At 47.3% G+C, this 23,949-nt stretch overlaps 1 protein-coding gene across 1 annotated transcript in view; it reads right to left on the bottom strand.

Annotated features, from left to right (window-relative positions):
* Positions 1 to 23,949, bottom strand: part of LOC146860509 (aminopeptidase N-like) — a 368,609-nt gene that overhangs the window by 134,257 nt on the left and 210,403 nt on the right. The window contains exons 13-14 of the mRNA XM_085644421.1: positions 20,993 to 21,048; positions 5,552 to 5,699 (exon numbers count right to left, since the gene is read on the bottom strand). Coding sequence (XP_085500547.1) covers positions 5,552 to 5,699; positions 20,993 to 21,048 — 204 coding nt within the window. The remainder of the gene's footprint in view (positions 1 to 5,551; positions 5,700 to 20,992; positions 21,049 to 23,949) is intronic.

Below are 23,949 nucleotides of genomic sequence, written 5' to 3'. Positions count from 1 at the left end.
GGCTGGACTGTTCCCATGAGGCACAAGGTCAGACTGATTTGTATACGGCCATGTCTGAACTTGGGTGGTGGAGTGAGCTAAAGAATGATTATGGATTAAACCCAGATCAGTTGACTGGGGGTGAGTGTTTGTTTTGCTCAAACGCTTCGTCCATCATCCCCTTTGGTATCGCTTTGTTCGCCCTAAGTTGGCAGGGTATGCCCAGACGTGGGTCCCTTGCTCACTTTGCCACTGGATTCAAGATAGCCTGGCTGATGAGGGTTATGAACCCGAAACCGGTCCCAGGATTCTTGTTTCCGGTCCAAGGAAGACATGGCTTGGCAGTTCGGGCTGGACTGTTCCCATGAGGCACAGGGTCAAACTGATTTGCATATGGCCAAGTCTGAATTGGGGTGGTGGAGTGAGCTAAAGAATGATGATGGATTAAACCCAGATCAGTTGACTGGGGGTGAGTGTTTGATTTGCTCGAACGTTCCGTCCATCATCCCCTTTGGTATCTCTGCGTTTGGAGAGAGCGTGGATTCCCTCTCAACCCACATCTGCAGTGTCTCCTATTACACGGCAGAGGCTGCGCATTTTAAAAAGTGGCAGCAGAGCACATAAAAGGGAATAGCAAATTGTTTAGCTATAAAGTACTTCTAAATTTCAATAATGCAGATTTTTGTGTGTGTTATGCTGTGGACAATCAGGAGGGGGTGGAGGTTCGGGTTTATTTACAGGAAAGCAGGGGGGTGTATGCAGATTGATTTGAGCGATGGTGACCAGCCGCGGTCGGTAGTAGGAATAACTGCAGGGTGGTGACGTTGGGTGGGGCAGGGGCAGGGTGGGGGGTAGTAAACTATGGATTACGGAGGTTTACAGGTAAGTTAACATATACATTATTAAAATGAATTTCGTTGCGTGCACTGCCTCCCCAAATGCGATGCAGTGCACGCAACGAAATTCGTTTTATTAATTTATATGTTAACTTACCTGTAAACCTCCATTATCCATAGTTTACTACCCCCCACCCTGCCCCTCCCCCTCCCCAAGTCACCGCCCTGCAGTTACTCCTACTACCGACCGCGGCTGATGGTGACATGATTGGGCTTATTGGAAAATAATTCTTCAATGCAAAACCGGACTACAATGTTTTTTGGAAGGCTTTTTTTGCATGTTTCTCTGACCGTTAAAACGGGATGTCGCTGGGAAAGCGTGTGCTGTTTGACCGCCTGTTGTGCATCGAGGCACCTTTGGGTGCCAGGCATGGTTCGTGGGTGGCAGGGCTCAGGACAATTAACCCTCAGGTGACACGAGGAGCGCGGTTCGCTGAGGATATGGCGGTGGTCTTTAGATTCCCCCCGTAGGCACGTTTCCCCCTTCAGCTCTGCACTGCCCTTATGTACCTGTGCAGTTCCCGGGGTAGGGCGCGCTACCGCCAGCCCCCACAGTTGACGCCGGAGCAGCGAGGGGGCAGCCCAGACTGCGCCGAGAGGTCACCGGGTCTGCTTGCCCATTTGGGAAGGTGGCACACGCCTGTCCGCTCCTTTACATTTTTGGTTTGAGGGTGAAAGAAAGAATGCCAAAGCAGGGCATAGGCATAGCTTGACCCGTGTGCATTATGCCATGCATTGTTGTACACACTTAAAACAAATAATAAACGTTCACACTTTATTGATCCCCGCCCGTTAATCACTCTTCAGGATCCAAAAATACTCTGAAGTCATGTTTTTAGAACAGGGATAGTGTGTGTGTGTTATAACTGAACAATACACTGCACACCTCGCCCCCAACTTTATGATATTTATATTATGCTAGGCACTTGTGCAAAACAGGCCTCAAATGGTTCACAATTGTTGTTCTGTGGGCGCCTCACCCCGCTTTTGGGCTAAGTACGTCACACGGACTTGACTGCCGCTGTCAAGATTTGGGGGCTTAATGTAACCACTGGGGCGGCAGTGCGGACGGGCCAGCACTCTTTTTGACTGCTTAAGTCCAATAACAAATCGACCCCCACCCCCCTCCAAAGCACACTCCTGACGTCTTGGCCACGCTTGAATGTTGTCTTGCGGCTGATTCAGCGCACACAAACGAATCCACCGATTTGTGTTTTAACCATTGTAGGGAGGGGGCATTGATCTGTCACCACAGCCTTAACCCTTTGTGCACCTATTAACGATGCGCCTGTAACTCGTCAAATTCCAAAAACTTTTCACACATTTTTTAGTTTTCTTTTTGAGGCACCCGCTTTTATGACAATGCCCCCCGGACATGGCCCACCCGGGGGCCTCAATTAAAGGAAGCGTGGAAGGCCGCGCTTCATTTTTTAAAGAAATTTCAGCGGGATTCGCCACCCCTGCGTGAATTTTGCTGAATCTTTTTTTAAAAAAATGCTTTTATGGCCCTGGCGATCTGTGTGGGACCCCCTGAGCAGGCCTAGGGGGTCAGGGTGTTTCTACCCTGCCCCCTTTTCTTATTTTTAAACATTTTTTTCACTGTTTTCTTGTGACTTGGTTCTACCGAGTCACAAGATGGCTGCCAACACTTCCTGGTTTGGAGTGTTGGCAGCCAATCAGAGGGAAGCTCATGCTCGGGAGGGGTCGCGACTCAACCGGGTCGCTAAATATCGAAACTTTTTCTTTTTCAAATTTCTCAGTAACTACTGAACGGATTTACACTATTTAAAAAAAAAAGGTCTCTCTCTGAACCAAGGGCTACCTTTTTGCAAAATTTGGTGTAATTCTGTTCAGCAGTTCGGGCTGTAGCTGTGTCTAAAGTTTCCTATTGAACATTTCATGGGGAAAACATGTTTTGGGAACCCCCTTTTTCCTCAGCCCCTGCTGACCTCTAAACCTTAAAAATAGTCTTACCACCCCATAGCCTTACTCACTTCTAAACCTTAAAGACATCCTCACCACCCTATGCCTCTACCCACCCTTAAATCCTAAAAATACACTTACCACCCTATACTCTTACCTAACCCTAAACCCTAAACCCTAAAACACCATTACCACACTAAACCCCTACCCACCCCTAAACCTTTTAAACACCCTTAGCACCCTATACCACTACCGACCCCTAAACCCTTTAAACACCCTTAGAACCCTTTACCACTACCAACCCCTAAACCTTACCTCCTAACTATAATATCTCTGAAACCTTTGTTTTTTTCAATGAATTTACACAGGTTTTAACTTCTATTTCCTAACCATAACGTCCCTGTAACCTTTGGAGTTTTTGTGAATTTCTAGGGCTTTCTTCCCGTAAAGTGATATCTTATTACCACACGTTAATTCAATCACATGCAGCCCTCTGGCCAACACCCCAAAGACAGCCGACCCGTGGGTCCCCTTCCCAAGCCAGGTTTGGCCCCGGGAACCCCTTAGCTGAGGCCTGGCACATTTTTGGAGGAGAGGGTGTACATGACTTGGCCTCCCCAGGCTCTGAGGATCCCATCCTGAGTGGGACCATCATTATATTTATGGGGAAAGAGGGCAGCTCCCCTCCAGGACCGATTTCTATCATGTGACCCTATCCACCGCGGCCTGGCCAAATTTAATAAGGGGGCCCACAGTCCCCTCCTCGGGCATATATCGGCCCTGGTGACCGGCCAATGATTGAATGGGGGGGCATGCATGACCCCCTCAACAGGCCGATAGGGCCTGGGGACTCAACACCCCGGGCCTGGCCAATGATTAAAGAGGTATGGGGGCATGAAGCCCCCCGCCCCAGGCCAATATCTGCCCAGAGGACCCCATCCCCGTGGATCAACCAACTAAGGGTGCATGCCCAGTGCCCACCCAGGGCTCCACCATATCCTCTGAGGGGACCATGGTTAGGAGCCCTAAGGCCATCACAGCCCCGGCATTGCTCCCACCCGCAGGTAGCAGCTACAAATGCTGCTCCCTGCGTCAGGATCAATATTCAGATCAGTTTACCTGCCCTTATCACATCCCACCATCTGGGAGCGAACTTTGCATTTGCTCTCGCTTGACAGAAGCTTTGAGATCGCTCCCGGTAAGCAAGAGCATACCCAGGTTTCCTTGCACACATCAAAGTGGGCAGGGAAACCGCTATGTCCCGACGGTGGGCATCCTGCAACATAGCAGAAGCCGGCCCTGGTGGGTGGGATCCCCAGGGCCTCTAATGATTCTGGGTGGGCAGCACCCCTCCCGATGGCTATTACAGCTGGGCCCCAGCACATGGGGTCCCCGGGGCCAATATCAGCCAAGGGAGGGGGGCTATATGGCCCCGCAACCTTTTTCCACCACAGCCAGACCCCGGGGGATGAGGTGCCTGGGGCTGAAATTGGCCCGGGACGGGGGCCACATGCCCCCCTCCCACTTATTTATGAGGCCGGGAGATGAGGTCACCTGGACTGTGCACCCACTTCCCCTTCTGAATATCATTTTTGCAACATGGGATGGGTCCCTGGAGCCACAATCAGCCCAGGAAGTGGGCTGTGTGCCCCCCTCCTACTTATTAATGCGACAGGGCCCCAGGGGATTGTTTCATGGGACCAAGATCCACCCGGGGAAGGAGGCCACACGGCCCCCCTTTCTTTTTTAATATCAGCAGAGCCCCAGGGGATGGGTTCCACTCGGTAAAAATCAGCCTGAGGAGGGAGTCACACACATCCCCCGCCCCTCAAATAAATAAATATATCCCCCGGGACCTGGCAGAAGAAAAACATTTGCACCGGAGACAACTCTTCTGCTGTTTTAAACTTTTGTCATGGATCCTCCTCAACACCAGGCCTAGGGGGTCAGGGTATTCCTACCCTGCTCACTTATGTTTTTTGGCCTTTGCCTTGGCAGTCGACAAAGTCCAAGTGCCACGATGGCTGCCAACACTTCCTGGTTATATCTGTGGCAGCCAATCAGATCTCATCTTGAGATCTGTCGGATCCACGGACCCTCCGAGTCTCTAGATTTACACAAATCTTTTTTCTTTAGTAACTCCAAAACTACTGAATGAATTTACACTAAATTACAAAAAGAGATCTTTCTGGTGCAAGATCTAGTGTCTGCCAAATTTTGCGTTTTTCCGTTTAGCGGTTCGGTCTGTAGTTTTGTCTAAAATCCTATGGGAAATTGCTTGGGGAAATTGCGTTTTAGGAGCTCCCCTTTTTTCACAGCCCCCGCTCCACGAACCCCCCCAAAACATACCTAAAAGCAGCTGAAGTGAGTGGCAAACTAGTTTTGAAAATTTCATGAAGATTCGTCAACTGTAAAGTAGATCCTAACTGTAACTATCTACTGGTGACTGCAATGGTAAAAGCATGTCTGGTAAAGGCTTTGCATGGTAACGGTATTGTGTAGTAAAGACAGTGTTGTTAAATAAATATTTTCATTATATTATATATCTTGCATTAAGCCATACATGTCCTCCTAGCTGTTCTCCATAAATTTCAGGGACCATATAGCACATATGCATTTTTCCTGACAGACTTCCCAGTTGTAAAAAAACTCTCACCATAACTCATGTCATCATGGAAAATTATGACTGAAAAGGGTGTTCACCATTATACTCTGACAATTGTGAATATTTAAAAAGAGAATTAATGCATTACCTTCATGGGTCCATAAACACTGCTGCGATCAAACATCAAGGTCAAGTAGCTCAAGCTCTTCAACGCAGCTTCCCATGGCATGTACTCTCTTTCCAAGGCGAGAAATTTGGTAGTGTCCAGTGCATTTGTTGTGTCAAGATGCTTTGCTCTGAAAAAAGTAATTCATATTGGTCACCAAATTCAATGTATTTGTCAAAAGCGGTTGCACATGACACTCTGTATAATGTACATATCTCCCAGAACAACTCTACAAAAAACTGAGGGCCATATTATCAAGGAATGGCGATAACATTATCGCCGCTTTAGCGGCAGGAAACTGCCGCTAAAGCGGCGATAATGGGCTTGATAATATGCCCTTGTGAATTCCCATAGAAGCCCAGGTTCTGGTGTGAACCTGGGCTTCTATGGGAATTCTCAAGGGCGTATTATCAAGCCCATTATCGCCGTTCCTTGATAATATGGCCCTAAAATGTAAATCAATAATATGCGCCGGATAAGATTATTATTTCACTAAAGTCTGAAATGGAAATGTTTAGGAATCTTTTGACTACTGCAGGTAGTGAATGCCCCCCCTGCGTGAATGTAAAATGATCAGTTAAGAATACATTTTCTAATTACATTTTCAACTCATGAATATTCTGTATATACTGAAGCGGAATAGTAGTTCAACACATGACATAACCCTCAGGCAAAACAAGCCGATACCAAGCAATCTGAATTAAGAGAAATGTAAGACAGCTCCGCCATTTGTTACCTAAGACCTACGTCAGGTAGAGAAGGATAGGAAAAGGAAAACACACAACAGTTTTCAGTAATATGATAATGATAACATTTCAGAAAGAGAATGAAATAGCACATTCATTTTAATAAGCAATTAAAATCGACCCAATTTTTGCAACACCTTTGATCTCATTGATAAGCAGCCACCCAAGACTGGAAGGGAACATACTTTTTGCAAATATGTCTCTACCTAACTTTTAAGTGCTCTGGTATACTACCCAGTGATGGTCTCCACTGGCTATAGGTAGGATTGTGTTTCCATAGAACACTTTTTGTGTTGCTAATACCTTGACACCATTTGACAAATCTCCATAAAACCTTCCCAAAAAAGTGCTATTTTTTTACTAGTTCGCACATGGAAAGATTTGCAGTGAACAGTCGAACAGGGGCCAAAAAAGGGGATCCCAAAAAAAGTTTTATCTATTCATTTTCCCATAGGGACTTTAGACACAGCAACAGCCTAAATTGCCAAATGGATTTACAGCAACTTTTGAGAAAAGCTGCATTTTGATCAAGAAAGAGTGCTTTTTCTGATTTGGTGTAAATCCTGAAGCAGGCAGGGAAACAGATCAAAATATTGCTGCCGCCCGAGGGAGCAGCATAAGTAGCTGCTCCCTCCTGGTGGGAGCAATCCCAGCTTCCACTGCTTGCAGGAAGCTAGCTGGGGCCATGGGTGCCTTGGGTTCCCCATGGCCCCCAACAAATGTATTGCGGGTGCTCTGGGTGAGTACCAGGGCATCCACCTTTGTTGGTGTGGGCCCTGGGGGGTGGGATCATCAGGCCGATAACAGCTCATGGGGGGGCATGAAAGGCCTCCTCCCCTTTATTTTAAATAGTGGCCTTGGGGGATGGGGTTCCAAGGGCCAACAAGGCGCGGGAGAGGAGGCATGTGGCCCACTCCGCTTTAATAAAAGAAAGGCCCTGGTGAATGGGGTCACCAGGGCCAAAAAAGACTTGGGGAAGGTGGACTTAGGGCCTTTGTAAATTTTAGCCCCAGGGGTGAGCTCCCTAGGGCCTATAATGGCTGGCGGGGGGAGGTCTCTTGGTGATCAAGACTACTTAGTCGAAATGCAATGGAGATGGTGTTGTAAATATATCAACTTTGCCAAGAAACGTATACATTATTTGTGACAAATTGTGAGCAAGGGTATGGTTCCGCCCCGAACACTGGCCACGACCACAAGCGCACTGTAAGGGAAACCATTTGGCAATGATGTAAGAGTAGATACATATGGTGGGTACATTTAATCTAAAACAAAAACATACCTCAGTATGAATACATGTATATCTTAACCTTGTTCTCAGTAGAGTTCGGGTGAAGTGCAATAATACATTCCTAAATCATCCAATATGTTTTCTGGCATTATCATATAAGATTTTCTACTGCTCTATACAAATATGAACTCCTGGGAGTTATAGTTGCATTATAAGGGAAATACCTAAGAGAGTAGACATATTGATTAATCAAAAATAAACTATGTATAGGAAACACTCACTAAGAAACAATGCCGTCCCGGGGGTCCGAATTTTAAGGCCTTTTGTTAGGATCCACTCTAGTAGGGGTGGTTCCAAGATTCACAATTATAGTCACTTTGATGAGGCTGGGGCGGTGGGGGAAGGGGGACATCAATGCCAGTAATTCTCTCTTTCAAGTATCGACTTTTTAAGTATAGCATCTCAGGGGAGTTCCACAGTGTGATCATATCGTTGTGCCCTGTTTGTTACATCGCTGGTAGCGCCATCTCCTCTGCCATCCCATGCTCCTAACACCTCCGCCCAGAGACCCGCCAATGGGTGATGGCATACTCCTCAGGCATCGTCTCAAATCAGGGCTCTCTCTTCAGCTCTAGCCCATACGTCGACATCCCATTCCCAGACTGCCTCTGTGGGACATGTCCCAGCCATCCACTGCATTGCTATACGTCACCTTGCTAGGACCAAGGTAAGGTCCACAAACCTGGTACTGATCTTGCATGCCTTGGGTCTAGGGAACAAGCCCAAGTGGAAAACCTCTGCTGTGCAGGGGAGCGAGTGAGCCAGTACTCCTTTGCCCGCGGTCACTACCGCAGTCCAGAGGCCCTGCAACCTTGGGCACCCATGCCATATTTGCAAACCCTGCATCCAGCTCTCCACACCTCAGACAAGTCCACTAATCACCTCCATACATAACTTGCAGTCTGTGTGGGGTCAGATAGGTCATGTGTATCTAGTTGAATTGGATGAGTTTAAGTTTGGAATACCGAGAGATACACTTTGGGCACCCCAGGATTCTACCCCAATCCACATCCGTCAACTCTCTGCCTAGCAATGTTCCCCATCACTCCTGAGTATGGTCCAATGGCTTCGTAATCATCGCTAGTTGTGCTCTATAAAGCCATTCACAAGATGATGTGCAGCACCGAGGGTCACCAATGCCATAAGAGGGAAACAGCGTTTGCAACGCTGTTTCCACAACACAATGGCTTTACAACACGGTTGATACAATGACCGTGTTGTTACGACACATGCCATTACATCGCAAGTCGTATCAACGACTTGCTGTAGGGGGCGTGCAACACTAGGGAATGTGTTGGATTTTAAATCCAATACCTTCCCTGCTGTTGCACAAACTGGAGTAGGAATAGTAATTAATATAATTCCTAAGTCCGGCTCGCCCCCTACAGCAAGTCATTGAAACGACTTGCGATGTAATGGCATGGGTGTTAATAAGGCAGTCGTTGTAACAAACGCGTTATAAAGCCATGCTTTGAGAATGTATCCAATATAACATCATACACTCCCTGAAGAACACTGTGGGTCTTCGGCTCTCGTCTTCTCCCAGGCCCTAATTCCTCAAACGTTCTCATCAGTGCATGATAGTTCAGAAACTGGCTGGGGGGTATATCATACTGAGACAGGAAATTATCCAGTGGGCTAAGCTCACTGTGTTGGAAGCAGTCATGCACCGTGATGATGCTGGCTGTCGTCTATTCCAATAATTGACATCTCGTAAATGGGGAGAGGAAATCCCCATGTGGCAGCCCTATCAAAAATAGACTCAGGACATAGAGAGGGGTCCTAGATGTGTGCCAGAGGCACCTCCGCCAGTATTTCAGCGCCACTTGCATCAGAACTCTCAGCACTGAAATAACCACTTTCGAATTAAGTAGCTTTGCCAATAAAAGTCCCAGGTTATCTATCAAACTAATAGGGCCATGTATCTCAAAGCTCTTACCATCTAACCATTGTGCCAACCACTGAAGCTGAGTGACCATGTAATATTGGGCGTGATTACGATGCACTGTGGTGAAAGTAGGACTGCCCAACTAGATGTTGGCGGTCCCGCTGCCCGCATTATGATGTGACCGCCTTTATGGCAGTCACTCTGAGTATACTTTGTATTGTGGCATGTGTTGTGGGCGCCAGCACATGCTGCAGTACAAAATATACACATTCCAAACATCCCTGCACTATGTGGCAGGCACAATGTGCAGGGATGTTTAGGTGAGCACCATAGATACCCCCCCACCAGGGCCCATAGCGGAGTGCCAGGGGGCAAAGGGGCAATACTAGGGGCCCCCAAACTCACTTTCCACCTACCTTTTCATGGCGGGTTAACTGCCATGAAAGGACAGGCGGAAAGGAACATCCTAATCCCTACGGGGGTCCCTGAGCATGCACCGGCCATTGTAAGGAATAGGAGTCCAACCGCCACACTGACGGAATCCTTGATCCTGTCAGACGCAGCGGTCTTTACATCGATGGCTGACATCCGACCGCCATCATCTTATTACGATGGTCAGATCCAATGGGTTGGATGGCGATGGGACCGCCACCGACGGCCTGACAGTGTCACTGCCATTGTAATCAGGCCCATAATTCAAAATCGGGGGCATCCAATCCACCATTTTCCAGGGTCCTCCGAAGCACTGCCAGGGAGACCCTTTTACATCCCTCATCCCAAGCTAGTTCTCGGAGTAGGGTGTCTAAGTTTCTGAACCAAGTGCGTGGTATCACAACAGAGAGATTCACAAAGAAATATGAGTCTGAGAATTATAAACATCTTGAACAAGGCAATATGAGCCATCACTGGCAATTTTAGAAAACACCAGAATTATACACAAGTCTTAAGTGATATTGTCACTGGTCCCAAGTTGCCTTCCTGGAGATAACCCAAGGTATGGAATACCTGTATGCCCAGATATTTGAAGGACTGAGTAGGCCAACTCAGCCCTATTGGCAAATCAGCTTATTCAGATGCCTGCCAATAACAAAATCTCCTCCAATATTGCCAGAGCATAGGCCACTCCTAGATGGCCATTGCCTAGGTATAATAATAAGTCATCCGCATACGAGGATATAAGATGTTCTTTGCCCTCCAAGAGCAATTAATGACCCACACCCCTCTGCTGGAAACGTTCTGTCAGTGGCTCAACCGCAACACTAAATTAAAGAGAGGACAATGGCCATCCCTGCCTAGTGCCCTGTGGACCCCATATGATGCCAAAATGACACCACTCGCCCTAACGCTCACAGCAGTGTTAGAGTACAATAGACGCACCCATCTAAGCCATCCCTTTCCTAACCCAATTCGCTTCATAACCACATGCAGAAAATCCCATCTTACAGAATCGAAGGCCTTCTCCAGGTCAACAGACATTACTGAAACATCTGGGTAGCGGCCAATATTGCAATGGTAAGGGATATGATATAGACGGTGGAGGTTTCCTGAGGTAGACCTAATCGGTATAAATCAATTCTGATCCTCATGTATGAGCCCAGGCATTAACAGAAGCAATGTTATAGTTAGGATTTTACTGAGAATCTTAAAATCTGCATTCTAGAAAGAGAGGGGGTGAAATTCAGATGGACTTGCAGCCAAAGCCTTCGTCTTTAGAAGGGGGACCACAAGTGCGTCTCTGGACGAAACTGGCAGTGACCCTATATCCAATGATTCGCAAGACCTCTGCAACTCCCTCGCCTCCTACTTCCACAACAAGATCGCGGACATACACAACAGCTTCAGCACTCAACCGACGCACGCCACGACTGAACCACCGCCCCCCACCACCACCCTCCGCGCCTGGACCCCGATCAGCACCGAAGACACCATCTGCACGATGAACTCCATCCACTCCGGATCTCCTACCGACCCCTGCCCTCACCACGTCTTCAACAAGGCCGACGCTGTCATCGCACCCCACCTGCGGGACATCATCAACACCTCCTTCGACACCGCTACCTTCCTGGAGAGCTGGAAGCACGCCGAACTCAGCGCTCTACTAAAGAAGCCATCAGCCGACCCCACCGACCTCAAGAACTACCGCCCCATCTCGCTGCTCCCGTTTCCTGCAAAAGTCATCGAGAAGACCGTTAACAAGCAGCTGGCTGCCTTCCTCGAGACGAACGGTTCCCTCGACCTCTCGCAGTCTGGCTTCCGGGCCAACCACAGCACCGAGACCACCCTGATCGCAGCCACCGATGACATCCGAGCACTGCTTGACAACGGAGAAACAGCAGCCCTCATCCTCCTAGACCTCTCCGCGGCCTTCAACACTGTCTGCCACCGTACACTAGTGCAGCGACTCAGCAATGTCGGAATCCAGGAGAAGGCACTGGAGTGGATCATCTCCTTCCTCGCCGGAAGGACACAGAGAGTCCGCCTCCCCCGTTCAGATCTGAAGCCACCGAAGTCATCTGCGGCGTTCCTCAAGGCTCCTCGCTCAGTCCAACCCTCTTCAACGTCTACATGAGCCCCCTCGCAGACATCACACGCCAGCACAACCTCAACATCATCTCCTACGCCGACGACACCCAGCTGATTCTCTCCCTCACCAACGACCCCGCCACCCCCAGAGCCAACCTTCACGAAGGGATGAAAGAGGTAGCCGAATGGATGAAGAACAGCCGCCTGAAACGGAACTCGGACAAGACGGAAGTCCTCATCCTGGGATCCTCACCCTCCGCCTGGGACGACTCCTGGTGGCCCCCAGCCCTAGGCAGCGCACCCAAACCAACAGACCACGCACGCAACCTGGGCTTCATCCTGGACTCCTCCCTCTCTATGACCAGACAAGTCAACGCCGTCTCCTCGTCGTGCTTCAACATCCTGCATCCTGCGCATGCTACGTAAGATCTTCCGGTGGATCCCCACCGAGACCAGGAAGACGGTCACCCAGGCCCTCGTCACCAGCCGTCTGGACTACGGCAACTCCCTCTACGCCAGAACCACCGCCAAACTCCAGAAGAGACTCCAGCGGATCCAGAACGCCTCAGCTCGACTCATCCTGGACATCCCCCGTCGCAGCCACATCTCCGGACACCTGAGAGACCTGCACTGGTTCCCGGTCAACAAGAGAATCACCTTCCGACTCCTCACCCACGCACACAAAGCCCTACACAACCAAGGCCCAGGATACCTCAACAGCCGCCTCAACTTCTACGCTCCCAAATGCCAGCTTCGATCGACCGGCCACGCCCTCGCCGCCGTCCCCCGCATCCGAAGAGACACCACAGGGGGACGGTCCTTCTCCTACCTCGCCGCCAAGACATGGAACTCCCTCCCGACCCACCTCCGCCTGACCCAGGTCCATCTCGCCTTCAGGAAGCAACTCAAGACCTGGCTGTTCGAGCAGTAGCGGACCCCCCCTCCCCCAGCGCCTTGAGACCCTCTGGGTGAGTAGTGCGCTATATAAATGCTTTGATTGATTGATTGATTGATTGAATGATTCTGCATGCAGCTCTAACCAGGGAGCGATGGCAGGCACAAATATAGATTCAAACTGTGCTGGAAATCCGTCTGCGCCTGGGTTTTTTCCAGTTGCCATCTCTTTGTTGGCCAATCGAATTTCCTGTACTGTCACGGGTCCCCCTAGCTCCTCCCGCAAGGTCGGACCCAGAGTTCACAACAGTAATGGTGCCAGGAATGCCGTCAGGCTCTCTGGTAAAATCTCTTCAGGGGGTTTGTAGAGGGTTTCGTGATAGGTACAGAATGTTGTATGAATAGCCCTGTGTGAGTGTAATAAAGTCCCATCTTTAGTTAAGATCTGAGTGATGGGCGTGTCTTTATTCTCCATGCATACCAACCATGCCGAGAGCCTGTCCCCTTTCTGGTGAACCCTTGCCAGATAGTTTAGTAGGTCAAGGCACCGCAAAGGTTCTAAAGCAGCATTATATCTACCCCTCACTTCTGTGAACCCTGTTTGAGTTGAATTCTCAGAATCCAACATTTTGTCCAGATCATGTAGACTGTTTTCTATTGTGGAGAGATCTTTGTTGAATTCTCTTCTCATCTAAATGATCTGTCCCTTACAGTGGCCCCTCACCACTACTTTAAAAGTAACCCATTTAACAAGTGGGTCACCAGTCATACCCTGATTGGATTGGAAGTATTTCAGAGATGGCCATCTGTAGGGAGTCATTAAAACATGAATCTTCAAGAAAGGATTGGTTAAGGCGCCACGTAGGCATCACTGTGGGTTCGGCAATAGGGCAAAATGTCAGCAGTAGGGGGCTATGATCTAATAGCATGTGCCAAAGATACTCACTATGAATCACATTTGAGCTAAGACAGGCCAAGCATTCAAACATACCTAAGCAGGTGTGCAGGCTATAATGGCGGGAATAATTGGAATAGTCTCATATTAGCCCATGTTGCACCATCCAGATATCCATGAGGGTCCAAGGTTCCATCACGCCTCAAAAACCCTGTGAAGTCTTGGACACTAGTGTCCCACATAGAGTGGGCGTGGACCTATTTAGGTGGATTTGCAATGCAGTTAAAATCACCCCCTAAGAGGAGGTCCTCTGCTATAACAGAGGACAAGGGCACACATAGAGTACTATCAAAGGGATTTGGTCCACTTTGGGGTTCCCAGGGTGACCTCCATGCCCAGCAGCCTGCCCTTTACCAAGACATAATGGCCGTCTGGGTCAATGATAGAGTGGGTGGCCTCAAAAGTGGTTCCTGCCAGAATCCACAACAGTGCTCCCCGGGAATAAGCAGAGTAAAAGGTTGCATAGAGTTTGCACGCCATTTATGTCTCAAACAGACCGCTTCAAATGCTGTGAGATGGGTCTCCTGCAATATTATAATTTGAGGTGTGCTGCGACACAAGTATCAGTGAATACTATGTAGCTTGTATGCAAATCCTATTCCCCATACATCCCAGGACAATAACATTACGCCTCTACACTGGTACCTCATATATGAAATCTATACCAGGTCTCCCTCTGCACCACTGCCCAGTCACTTATGTACCTCGCGACTGCCCCCCAGCAGTAGGATGGCTATGCTTGACCCTATGTGCATGCAACCAAAACCCCAACTACAAACTCCCTCACGCAAGGGCAGTCTAGCAATGGCCAACTGCCCAAACCTGTAAAAAAAGGACATTGTTAAGAGAAAGGGCTCCTCTAATCATCTAGTAGGGGCAATCTGTGTGGGGGTTGGCAAAGTAGGGCTGAGTGCTCATGGGCAACGGCAAAACCAAAGGGAATGATGGACGGAGTGTTGAACATTGCAAGCATTCACCCCCAGTCAACTGATCTGGGTTTAATCCATCACCGTTCTTTAGCCCACTCTGCCACCCCAGTTCAGACATGGCCATATGCAAATCAGTCGGACCCTGTGCCTCATGGGAACAGTCCAGCCCGAACTGCCAAGCCATGTCTTCCCTGGACCGGAAACAAGCTTCCTAGGACCGGTTTCTGGCATTTCAGCCATCTTCAGTTAGGCTTGCTTGAATCCAGTGGCAAAGTGAGCAAGGGACTCACGTCTGAGCATACCCTGCCAACTTATGGCGAACAAAGCAAAACCAAAGGGAATGATGATTGGAGTGTTGAACATTGCAACACCAGCCCACCTCCCAGTGGAATAGTCAGGCAGCATCCCGCAGAGGTCCTGGGTTGTCCATATGTTCCAAGTCTATGGCTTGGCGGTTAAAGTCTGGACTGTTCCCATGATGCACAGGGCCAAGACTGAATTGCGTATGGCTTGGTCTAAACCGGGGTAGCATGGTGTTTAAAAGAGCGATGGATTTCACCCATATCTATTGACTGGGGGTGAATGTTTGATTTGCTCTGCATTCCGTCCATCATCTGTGTGCCTTTTGCTTTCTTACCCTAAGTGCACCGGGTATGCCCAGACGTAGGTCACGGGCTCACTGTGTCACTGGATTCAAGCTAGTCTGGCTGATAAGGGGTGATGCCCCAAAACCGGTCATTGGATGCTTGTTTCGGGTCCAGGGAGGAACTGGCTTGGCAGTTCGGTCTGGAATGTTCCTATGAGGCACAGGGTGAGGACTGATTTGCATATGGCTGGATCTAAACTGGGGTGGCATGTTGAGCAAGAGAGCGATGGATTTAACCCAGATCTATTGACTGAGTGTGAATGTTTGATTTGCTCTGCATTCTGTCCATCATCTGTGTGTCTTTTGCTTTCTCGCCTAAGTGTGCCGGGTATGCCCAGACGTGGGTACCGGGCTCGCAGTACCACTGGATTCAAGCTAGCCTGGCTGATGAGAGGTGACGCCCCAAAACCGGTCCCAGGATGCTTGCTTCTGGAACAAGGAGGACCTATCTTGGCAGTTCGGTCTATACTGTTCTCAAGAGGCACATGGTCAAGACTGATTTGCATATGGCTGGGTCTAAACTGGGGTGGCATGGTGAGCAAAAGAATGATGGATTTAACTCAGATCTATTGACTGGGGTGAATGTTTGATTTGCTCAGCATTTAGTCCATCATCTGTGTGTCTTTAGCTATGTCATTCCAGCAGGCCTCTGCTAATTCTTCAGTGCCAGAGACGTTGCCAGTGTACAGGGCAGAGTGACTCAGTACAAACCGGCAACCACTGCCACACGACGGGGGCAGCCAGGATATCATAATAACTTTTCAAATCAACGTGTGTACTGATCGTGGGGTCACAACTGGGAGAACCATATTACTCAAGGCTGAGCCCCAGGAATCAGAGGCCAATGATTTATGATCCAAAGAAATTTCGGTGCCTACATCTGATTTTTGAGTCAACACTATCTCCGCCATGGCAAGTAGCGTCACCCTCCACTATCTCTCTGTCTGATAAGATGAAGGATTCCTCAGGGAGGCCCTACAGGCTGATTGTTGAAAGTGCTTCGTGGGTGTTTGTCCAGTAGTACCAGGTCCAGCTCGGGATCGTGAGAGTGGAGCCCCTGCAGCGTTTGGAGTATCACAAAAGCTTAGTAGGGAACATTAATAAATAGTGTATACTTTCTTCACGGGGGGCCCTCTTGGCTTCCAGAAATGATGCACACTGTGCTTGAACCCTGGGATTAAAATCAGGGAACACTAGCACTTAACTGTTTCCCCTTCGCTAAAGGACCATTGGTGTGGGCCTTTTGAAGGACAATGTCTTTGTCCCTTTAATATAGGAGCCAAGCCACCACCAGGTGGGGGGCCTTCCCAGTGCCAACGGGCGGGCCAGTACTTGATGCACCCTCGCTAGGGCGAAGAACTGGGTGAGCTGGTCCAGGATGACTACGATGCGTAGCTAGTCCTCCAGGAAATAAACCATGTCCGACTACCCTAAGTTTAGACCCAGCCATATGCAAATCAGTCTTCACCGTGTGCCTCATAGGAACATGCCAGACCAAACTGCCAAGCCAGTTCCTCCCTGGACCCGAAACAAGCATCCAGTGACCGGTTTTGGAGCATCACCCCACAACAGCACTCAACAACTTGCAGGCCTCACCTCACTTCACCTTTGCCAGCATGCCCAGGCTCTGATCTGAGTTCAAGGGGTGTTGCTTCGTTCCGCAGTTCACATGTCCATTCAGGTGCGCACGAGGTAGGTTGAATACCCAACCTTGTGCCCGCTGGTTTCTGGAAAGTACCAATCGTGAAGGGAGAGTTTGGCTTCATGCGTGCACATATGCCTGGGGCCCCAGTCACAAGATTCTTCAGTGTCCCTGCTGACAATGCCAGCGGAACCAGGCAAACCTGACTGCAGAGTCCAGGACCCCCGGCACCGCAGAGGCCAGTGCACCCAAAGGCCCAGGTTGCAGGCACCCATTCAGCTCAGGGCCTAGACTCACATCCAGCTGACTATCTCTGCTGGTTCATCACACCGGTGCCGAAGATGGCAGTCGTGTGAGCCTGCTGCTCTGCACCAGCCAGCCATCTATTCTTCCTCATCAATAATTTGTATATATATATATACATATATAACATTTTATTGAAAACACCAAAGGTTAAAGGGTAAAATAATGTTATAGTTAGAATATATTTTTCAGTTCAACTCCATTTGTTTTGAACATGAAAAAACACTGAAATTGCCTAGTAAGAGTTTATCTAACCTAACTATAACTTGCGGCCCCATCGCGCAGTGTTGCAAAAATTGTGCAATGCTCAATTTTAAATCTGACACTCTCCAGAGGAATTGAAAGAAACTATTCCCATGGCACAATTTCATGTGGAAACACACGAGGATCAGCTATCTGATAGCCATAGCAATAGCAGAAAGAGAGAAAGAAGCTGCAACTCCATCTGCTTCTTCTCATGGACCAGTACTTGATCTTGGGAACCCCGTACACCCACTACGATGCAGGCACTTCCACCAGTTGTCCTAAAGATGCAGGGCATAAAGAAAATCCGCATCAAGTACAGCAAGGTGTTCTCTATTGGAGGGCAGTCAATGCCTACATTCATTAATGCAGTTAATGACCACAAATGCTGAGAATTGTTTTTTTTCTTTGGACTTCCCATCTGCCAAGTTGTAATTTCTTACACTTTCCTTTTGTTGAACCAGTTATGTAGAAAAAAAACAAAATACATTTACCAAAAAATCAAAAAGGTTTTAAAAAATACAACAAAAAATGGCTTTTTTAGAACTACTATATTTTGGTTAAAAAATAGACCTTTTTTTCTTTTTTTTGTCTAATTTATGTAAGTTGCCAATGTGGTAATGTTAGTAAATATTTGTTTCTGTGTGTGTGTGACTGCAAATATACACTTATGGACATGCAACCATGACCTGACCATGTGTGTCTGACAGAGTGTGTGGTTATGTATGCGTGTAAATGAGGGAATGAGTTAGTGTGTTGGGAGTGAATGCTGAGTGGATGTCTCCGACTGAGTGTGTTGGATTATGAATTTCCAGCTCCAAGTTATACCTTTGTGTGAGTGAATGTGGTTGTGTGTGCATGTGTGTGTGTGTGACTGTGTGTGAGGTAGATACTCCATTACTGTGTCTGTATATGAGTCAGTAAATGAGTGTGTAGGAAGTGTAAGTGCATGTGTCTGACAGAGTTTGTGAGAGTATGTATGTTTATGTCGAGTAGTTCATCTGCTATGAGTCAGTGTGAGTAGATGTCCGTGGTTATCTGAGAATGTGTGCGTGTGTGTGTGATAGAGTCACTGGTTGTGTATGTGTGTGTGTATAGGAGTGAGTGTGTAGAGAGTCTGGGTGCATGTGTCTGACTATGAGGGTATGCATGTGTAGGTCCAGTTGTGTAGCTGTGTGAGTGTAAGTAAAAGTTTGTGACCATGTGACTATGTGTTTGTCTCTTTGTATGTGGCAGAGCCACTGATTCTGTATGTGTGTATGTCAGGGCGTTTTTGGGTTTATGAGTATCTGTGTGACTCTGTGTGGTGTGTGAATGGGTTGTGTGTGGAGGGACTGGAAGTGTTTGTGTGCATCTGCATGGAAGTAAGTGTGTTTGATGGGAGTTGTGTGGGTGTGTGTAGGTTTCTGTGTGGGGGTGGGTTTCTGTAAGTGCATGTGTGTGGTTGTGTCTGTGAGTATGCATGAGGGATTGTCTGGGTGTCTTTATGGGGTTGTTTGTCTGTGTGTGTGGTTCTGTAGGTGTGGGTGTAGTGTGTTCAGAGTTGTGCATGTAAATATGTGTATGAGGTTGCGTGACTGTGTAAGTGGTATTTGGTGGAGATGGTGTGTGTGACTTTATGGGTGTGTGTGTGACTCTGCAGTTGTGTGGGTGAGTATGTATCTGATGGATTCTGTGCATGTGTGTGTTTAACTGTGGGGGGTGGGGGTGTTTGTGTTAATGTGGGATTGTGTAGCTGTGTGTGTAAGGGGTTGTGTGAGTGCATGTGGGGGTTGTTGGATGGTTTGTGTGAGCATTTGTGGGATTGTGTAGATGTGTGTGTGAGTATGTGTGGGATTATGTGTGTGTGTGGGTTTGTATGAGCATGCATATGTGGGGTTGTGTGTGTCAGTGTGAGTGTCTGTGTGTGGGAGGTTATGTAGGCATATGTGTGGATGTGTGTGTTTGGGGATGCATGTGTGGGGTTGTGTGCAAGTGGGGATATGTGGGTGTGTTTAGGGTGGTGTGTGTGGGTAGGGTGGTGGTTGGGTGTATGTCACTGTGTGGTTCTGTGGGTGTGTGTGGGTGAGATTGTGTGGGAGTGTGCAGTTGTGTGGGTTTGTGTGAGTATGTTTGTGAGAGTTTCTGTGGGTGTGGGTGTTAGTGAGGGTTGTGTGGGTGTGGATGTGTTAATGTGGGATTGTAAGTGTGTGTGGGGTTGTGTGAGTGTGCAATTGTGTGTTTGTGTGAGCATGTATGTGAGGGATTGTGTAGGTGTTTGTGTGTGTGTTTGTGAGGCTGTATGTGTCTGGGAATGAGATTGTGTGGGTGTGTCTGGAGTGTTCGATGTGTGTGGGTGGGTGTTTATATGAGTGTGGGGTTAGGTGGGTGTGTGGGGGTTTGTGTGTATGGGTGTGGGAGGGTGGGTCTGTGTGATTATGGGGTAGTATGGGTGTATTTGTGTTTGGGATTGTATGTAGTTGTGATTGTGTGTGTGAGTGTGTTCTGTCAGTGTATGAGTGAGTTCGTGTCTGTGAGTGTGTGTTTCTGTGTAGGGTTGCTTGCTTGTATTGTATCTGTGAGTGTGTAAGTGTCAATGAGTGTCTGTATTTAAAAAAAACATACATTTTTGTGCAGATCCATGAAAGGGGGCAAGCAAAAATTAAATATAGTGCTTTGGTGCACTGTAATCTGCATGAAATTAGGCAGGCTATAAGCTTGTTAACTGGAGTGCAAGAATCTCACATTTCTTGCTGATCTGACAGAGAAGGGCAAAGTTAAATGGGGGAGGGGTCTGCAAATATACTTTTTTTGCTTATAAATTTAACACAGTATTACGGAGCTGTACAACACTTGGAAGCCAATTTTTTAGCTTACTTTTGATATTTTGAGTATCATGCAAATCCAGTAAGGGGGGCGGTATTTAACAGAGATGGTAATAAGATCCAACTTTACATTTAAAACAAAGCCCTAGAAATTTGTTGAAAAAACAAAGGTCAAAGTGCTATATAGTTAGGTAAGGTTGTAATACCTTACCTTTATGTTTTAAAAAAAACCCCAGAGAAATTCACTGGAAAAACCAAAGCTTAAAGTGACGTTTTAGTTAGATTTAATAATATAAAAACAAAAGGTTTTTATTTTTTTTTTAAATGAAATTCACAAGTTATAGTTTATGGTGCTTGGTATAACGACCTAATTGTGAGCAACACACTAGTCAAAAGCGTTTAAAAATGCATTGCTTAATGTGAACAAAATATTTAATTGCACTGTAGCTTTTTTTTTTTAATTGTATTTCTGGAGCTAGGAAAAAAGACTCACGTGAACTTGATCAACACATCAGAAACCGGTATTAAATTTGAACTAGCCCAAGTAGTGGCATCTCACCTTGCTAAGTTAAATGCGTCATCAATGATCTGTGCCCGGTTAATTACTGGAATAACCTACAAAAGAGGGAAATATGATACATAAACGACAGCATGGCATTTGGGGCAGCAGACCCGATATTTTACAAAGCTAATTAGTGTAATTACTGTAGTAATGTGTCTTTGTAGAGTGTGAATGTAAAACAACAAGCATTGGTAAATCCACTAGTTTTCTCCATTATGAATATGAGTGTTGAGTTACCGATGTTTGGCTGTAAAGGATTGTTAAAAAATGTAAAAGTAAAAACATTTCAAAATACTGGAGGAAAAACAAAACACATATCTCATGGTATCTCAAAGTGGTACATTGAAATAAATGTTTGCAGTCTTTATAAATTGCATTGTTTATTTTCAAGCACTTTTTGCTCGGGAATTAAAATTGAATAAGGCAGTGTCATAATTTAAAGGGAAATGTTTGCCAATGACTGTTCTACTTTTCACTGGATTCAGTGATTAGGCCAGTAGCCCAGAAAGCAGATTTATGGGCCACCAGGAGAAGTGTCATGCAGCACATGGCCCTTTCTCTAGTGCCATAAAAGCTTTTATATGCCTATGCTGTGCTTTCAGGAAATACAGCAAACACAGCATTTAAATTCTCCTATCTGGCCATATCCCAGCAAAGATATCCCTGTTGCTTTTCTTTTACAGACTTGCTGATAGTCTGGAGAGTAACACAGCCCCAGGAGTGATAGTTAGGGGGTGCAAAAGCACAACATGAAGGAGAGAGTTTGGAGTAGAGTGATGAAGTAAATAGAACAAGCATTTGCAATGCAATAGGTCTCGCATTGACGCGGGTTTGAACTATTGACATTGTAAATAACAATGCCTTTTATTTATGTTTTTAAAAAGAAAACAAAAATAAAAGGCATTATTATTTGCAAATGTCAATAGTTCAAACTCCCGTCAATGCGAGACCTATGGCATTGCAAATGCTTGTTAACTTCTAGTCTTCAGTCCCGGCATGCTGTGCTAACGTGGGGCTCCCATGCTGAAGGGAGAGCCCTGAGGTGGCGGCTGGCGTGGAGAGAAGCCCCGGGTACCAGGAGGGGGCCCGGGTGAAGACTGTGGCGGCCGAGGCTGCCCACGGCAGCGCGGGGCTCCCTGGAGTGCAGTGGAGCCCCGCAAGAGAAGTGCTGCAGCCGCGAGGAGGAGCCCCCCCCAGAAGAGCAGCCCGGTGAGTGAAGAAGGGCTGGGGAGCTCCGTGTGGGCTATTGTTGGTGTACAGTGTCCTTTTGGCAAAGTGTCCTTTTGGCATTCTGAGCGGCCCCGTCTTGCAGCGGGCCGCTCAAACAGGGCTGGCATGTGGTCGAAAGGGGGACAGGAGATGTGCACATCACGTATGTGTATGTGCGTGTTCACGTGCATGTACACAGGCTCAAATCCGCCAAAAGCCTTGCGCGTGCCCATCTCCTGTCCCACTTCCAAGGCAAGTCAGCAACAATAGATCTCGCTGGCGCCAGGCGCCAGGTGAGACCTAAAAAAGTAGCCTCGTCTTTGAAACCTCCCAGGAGGACTGGCCCTTTTACTTCTGTTGCTACCCAGTAGGTTTTATTTAGTCTGTAAGCAGTATTTTCTTTAATGGGTTTTGCCCTACTGCAGACACGACATGCTTTCCTTACATTTAGTGCGCCATGGTCTCGTTCACTTTCCAAACAGGTAGGAAAATGGCAGCTGCTTCTTTGCAATGCCATGGGTCTCAAATATCACAAAAGTTGGAGCTATTGGCATTACAAATATTTGTTGTTGTTGTTGTCAAAGCCCCATGCCGCACTTTCACATGCATGTAAGCCGCGCCCCTCTTTAAAAAAGCTGTGTCTATCAAAAGGTGCGCAGCCACTCTTAAAGAAAGGGGCATGGCTTACATGCACGTGAAAGTGCGGCATGGGGCTTTGACAACCAAAAAAAAAATATTTACAATGCAATAGGTCTCGCATTTGTGAGAGTTTGAGCTATTGGCATTTACAATGCCAATAGCTCAAACTCTTGAAAAAGGCGAAACCTATTGCATTGCAAATGCTGGTTCATACAGGCTTCACTCAAACATGTTTAGGACGGAGTGGATTGCCAAGGATGAACAGTCTATTCAGAGCTTATTCTCAGCGCATGAACCTGTCAAAGATCAGGCCGAGAAAGGTTGGGGAGGCTAAAATAGTACAGAGTCCTCTTTAGAAAGAGACAGCAAACTTCCTGCAGCCCTTATCTGCAAGTCTCTTTTTACTGTCTATTGATCAGGTGTCCTGACCCCTGGAGCAGAGCTGGAGAGAGTTCGAACTCAAGGAGACTGAAGGCCCCACCTGTCCACTTCCGTCTGACAGCTCATCTCATTTGCACTCCAAACCAGCAGTCCTCAGTCTCGAGGATTTGATTTCACCAAATCTGGCTGCAAACAGCCCCAGAGTCACGGCGCAAGCTAGCTTTGAGTGTGCCAACCATATTCAAATGAGCTTTGGCAGTAGTAATCATTCCCAATTTAAACAATAGACATTAATAGAGCATTCTAAAGTAAACATTTTTAGATAAACTGATTAAAAGACACTTGTTTATAGCCATTCCTGAATGGGGGTTTACAAAGTAATCAATTACATCAAAGCCTGGACACTTTCTTCTAGCTTTGAGTGGGCCAACCATATTCAAATGAGCTTTGGCAGTAGTAATCATCCCCAATTTAAACAATAGACATTAATAGAGCATTCTAAAGTAAACATTTTTAGATAAACTGATTAAAAGACACTTGTTTATAGCCATTCCTGAATGGAGGTTTACAAAGTAATCAATTACATCAAAGCCTGGACACTTTCTTCTCAGCTGTAGGAAATGCATTTAGATGTCCATCAGCAGCACCCTGCACGATCTAAAAACATTATTGGGTGAGCAGCAGTCATCGTGATCGCTCTCAAAGCGAAAGTGATTGCGATCGCG

This window comes from Triturus cristatus, chromosome 3_1 (assembly GCF_964204655.1).
Source record: "Triturus cristatus chromosome 3_1, aTriCri1.1, whole genome shotgun sequence".
Classification (NCBI taxonomy): domain Eukaryota; kingdom Metazoa; phylum Chordata; class Amphibia; order Caudata; family Salamandridae; genus Triturus; species Triturus cristatus.
Note: the sequence above shows the minus strand (reverse complement) of the source record. Positions and strands in the feature narration are given on the sequence as shown.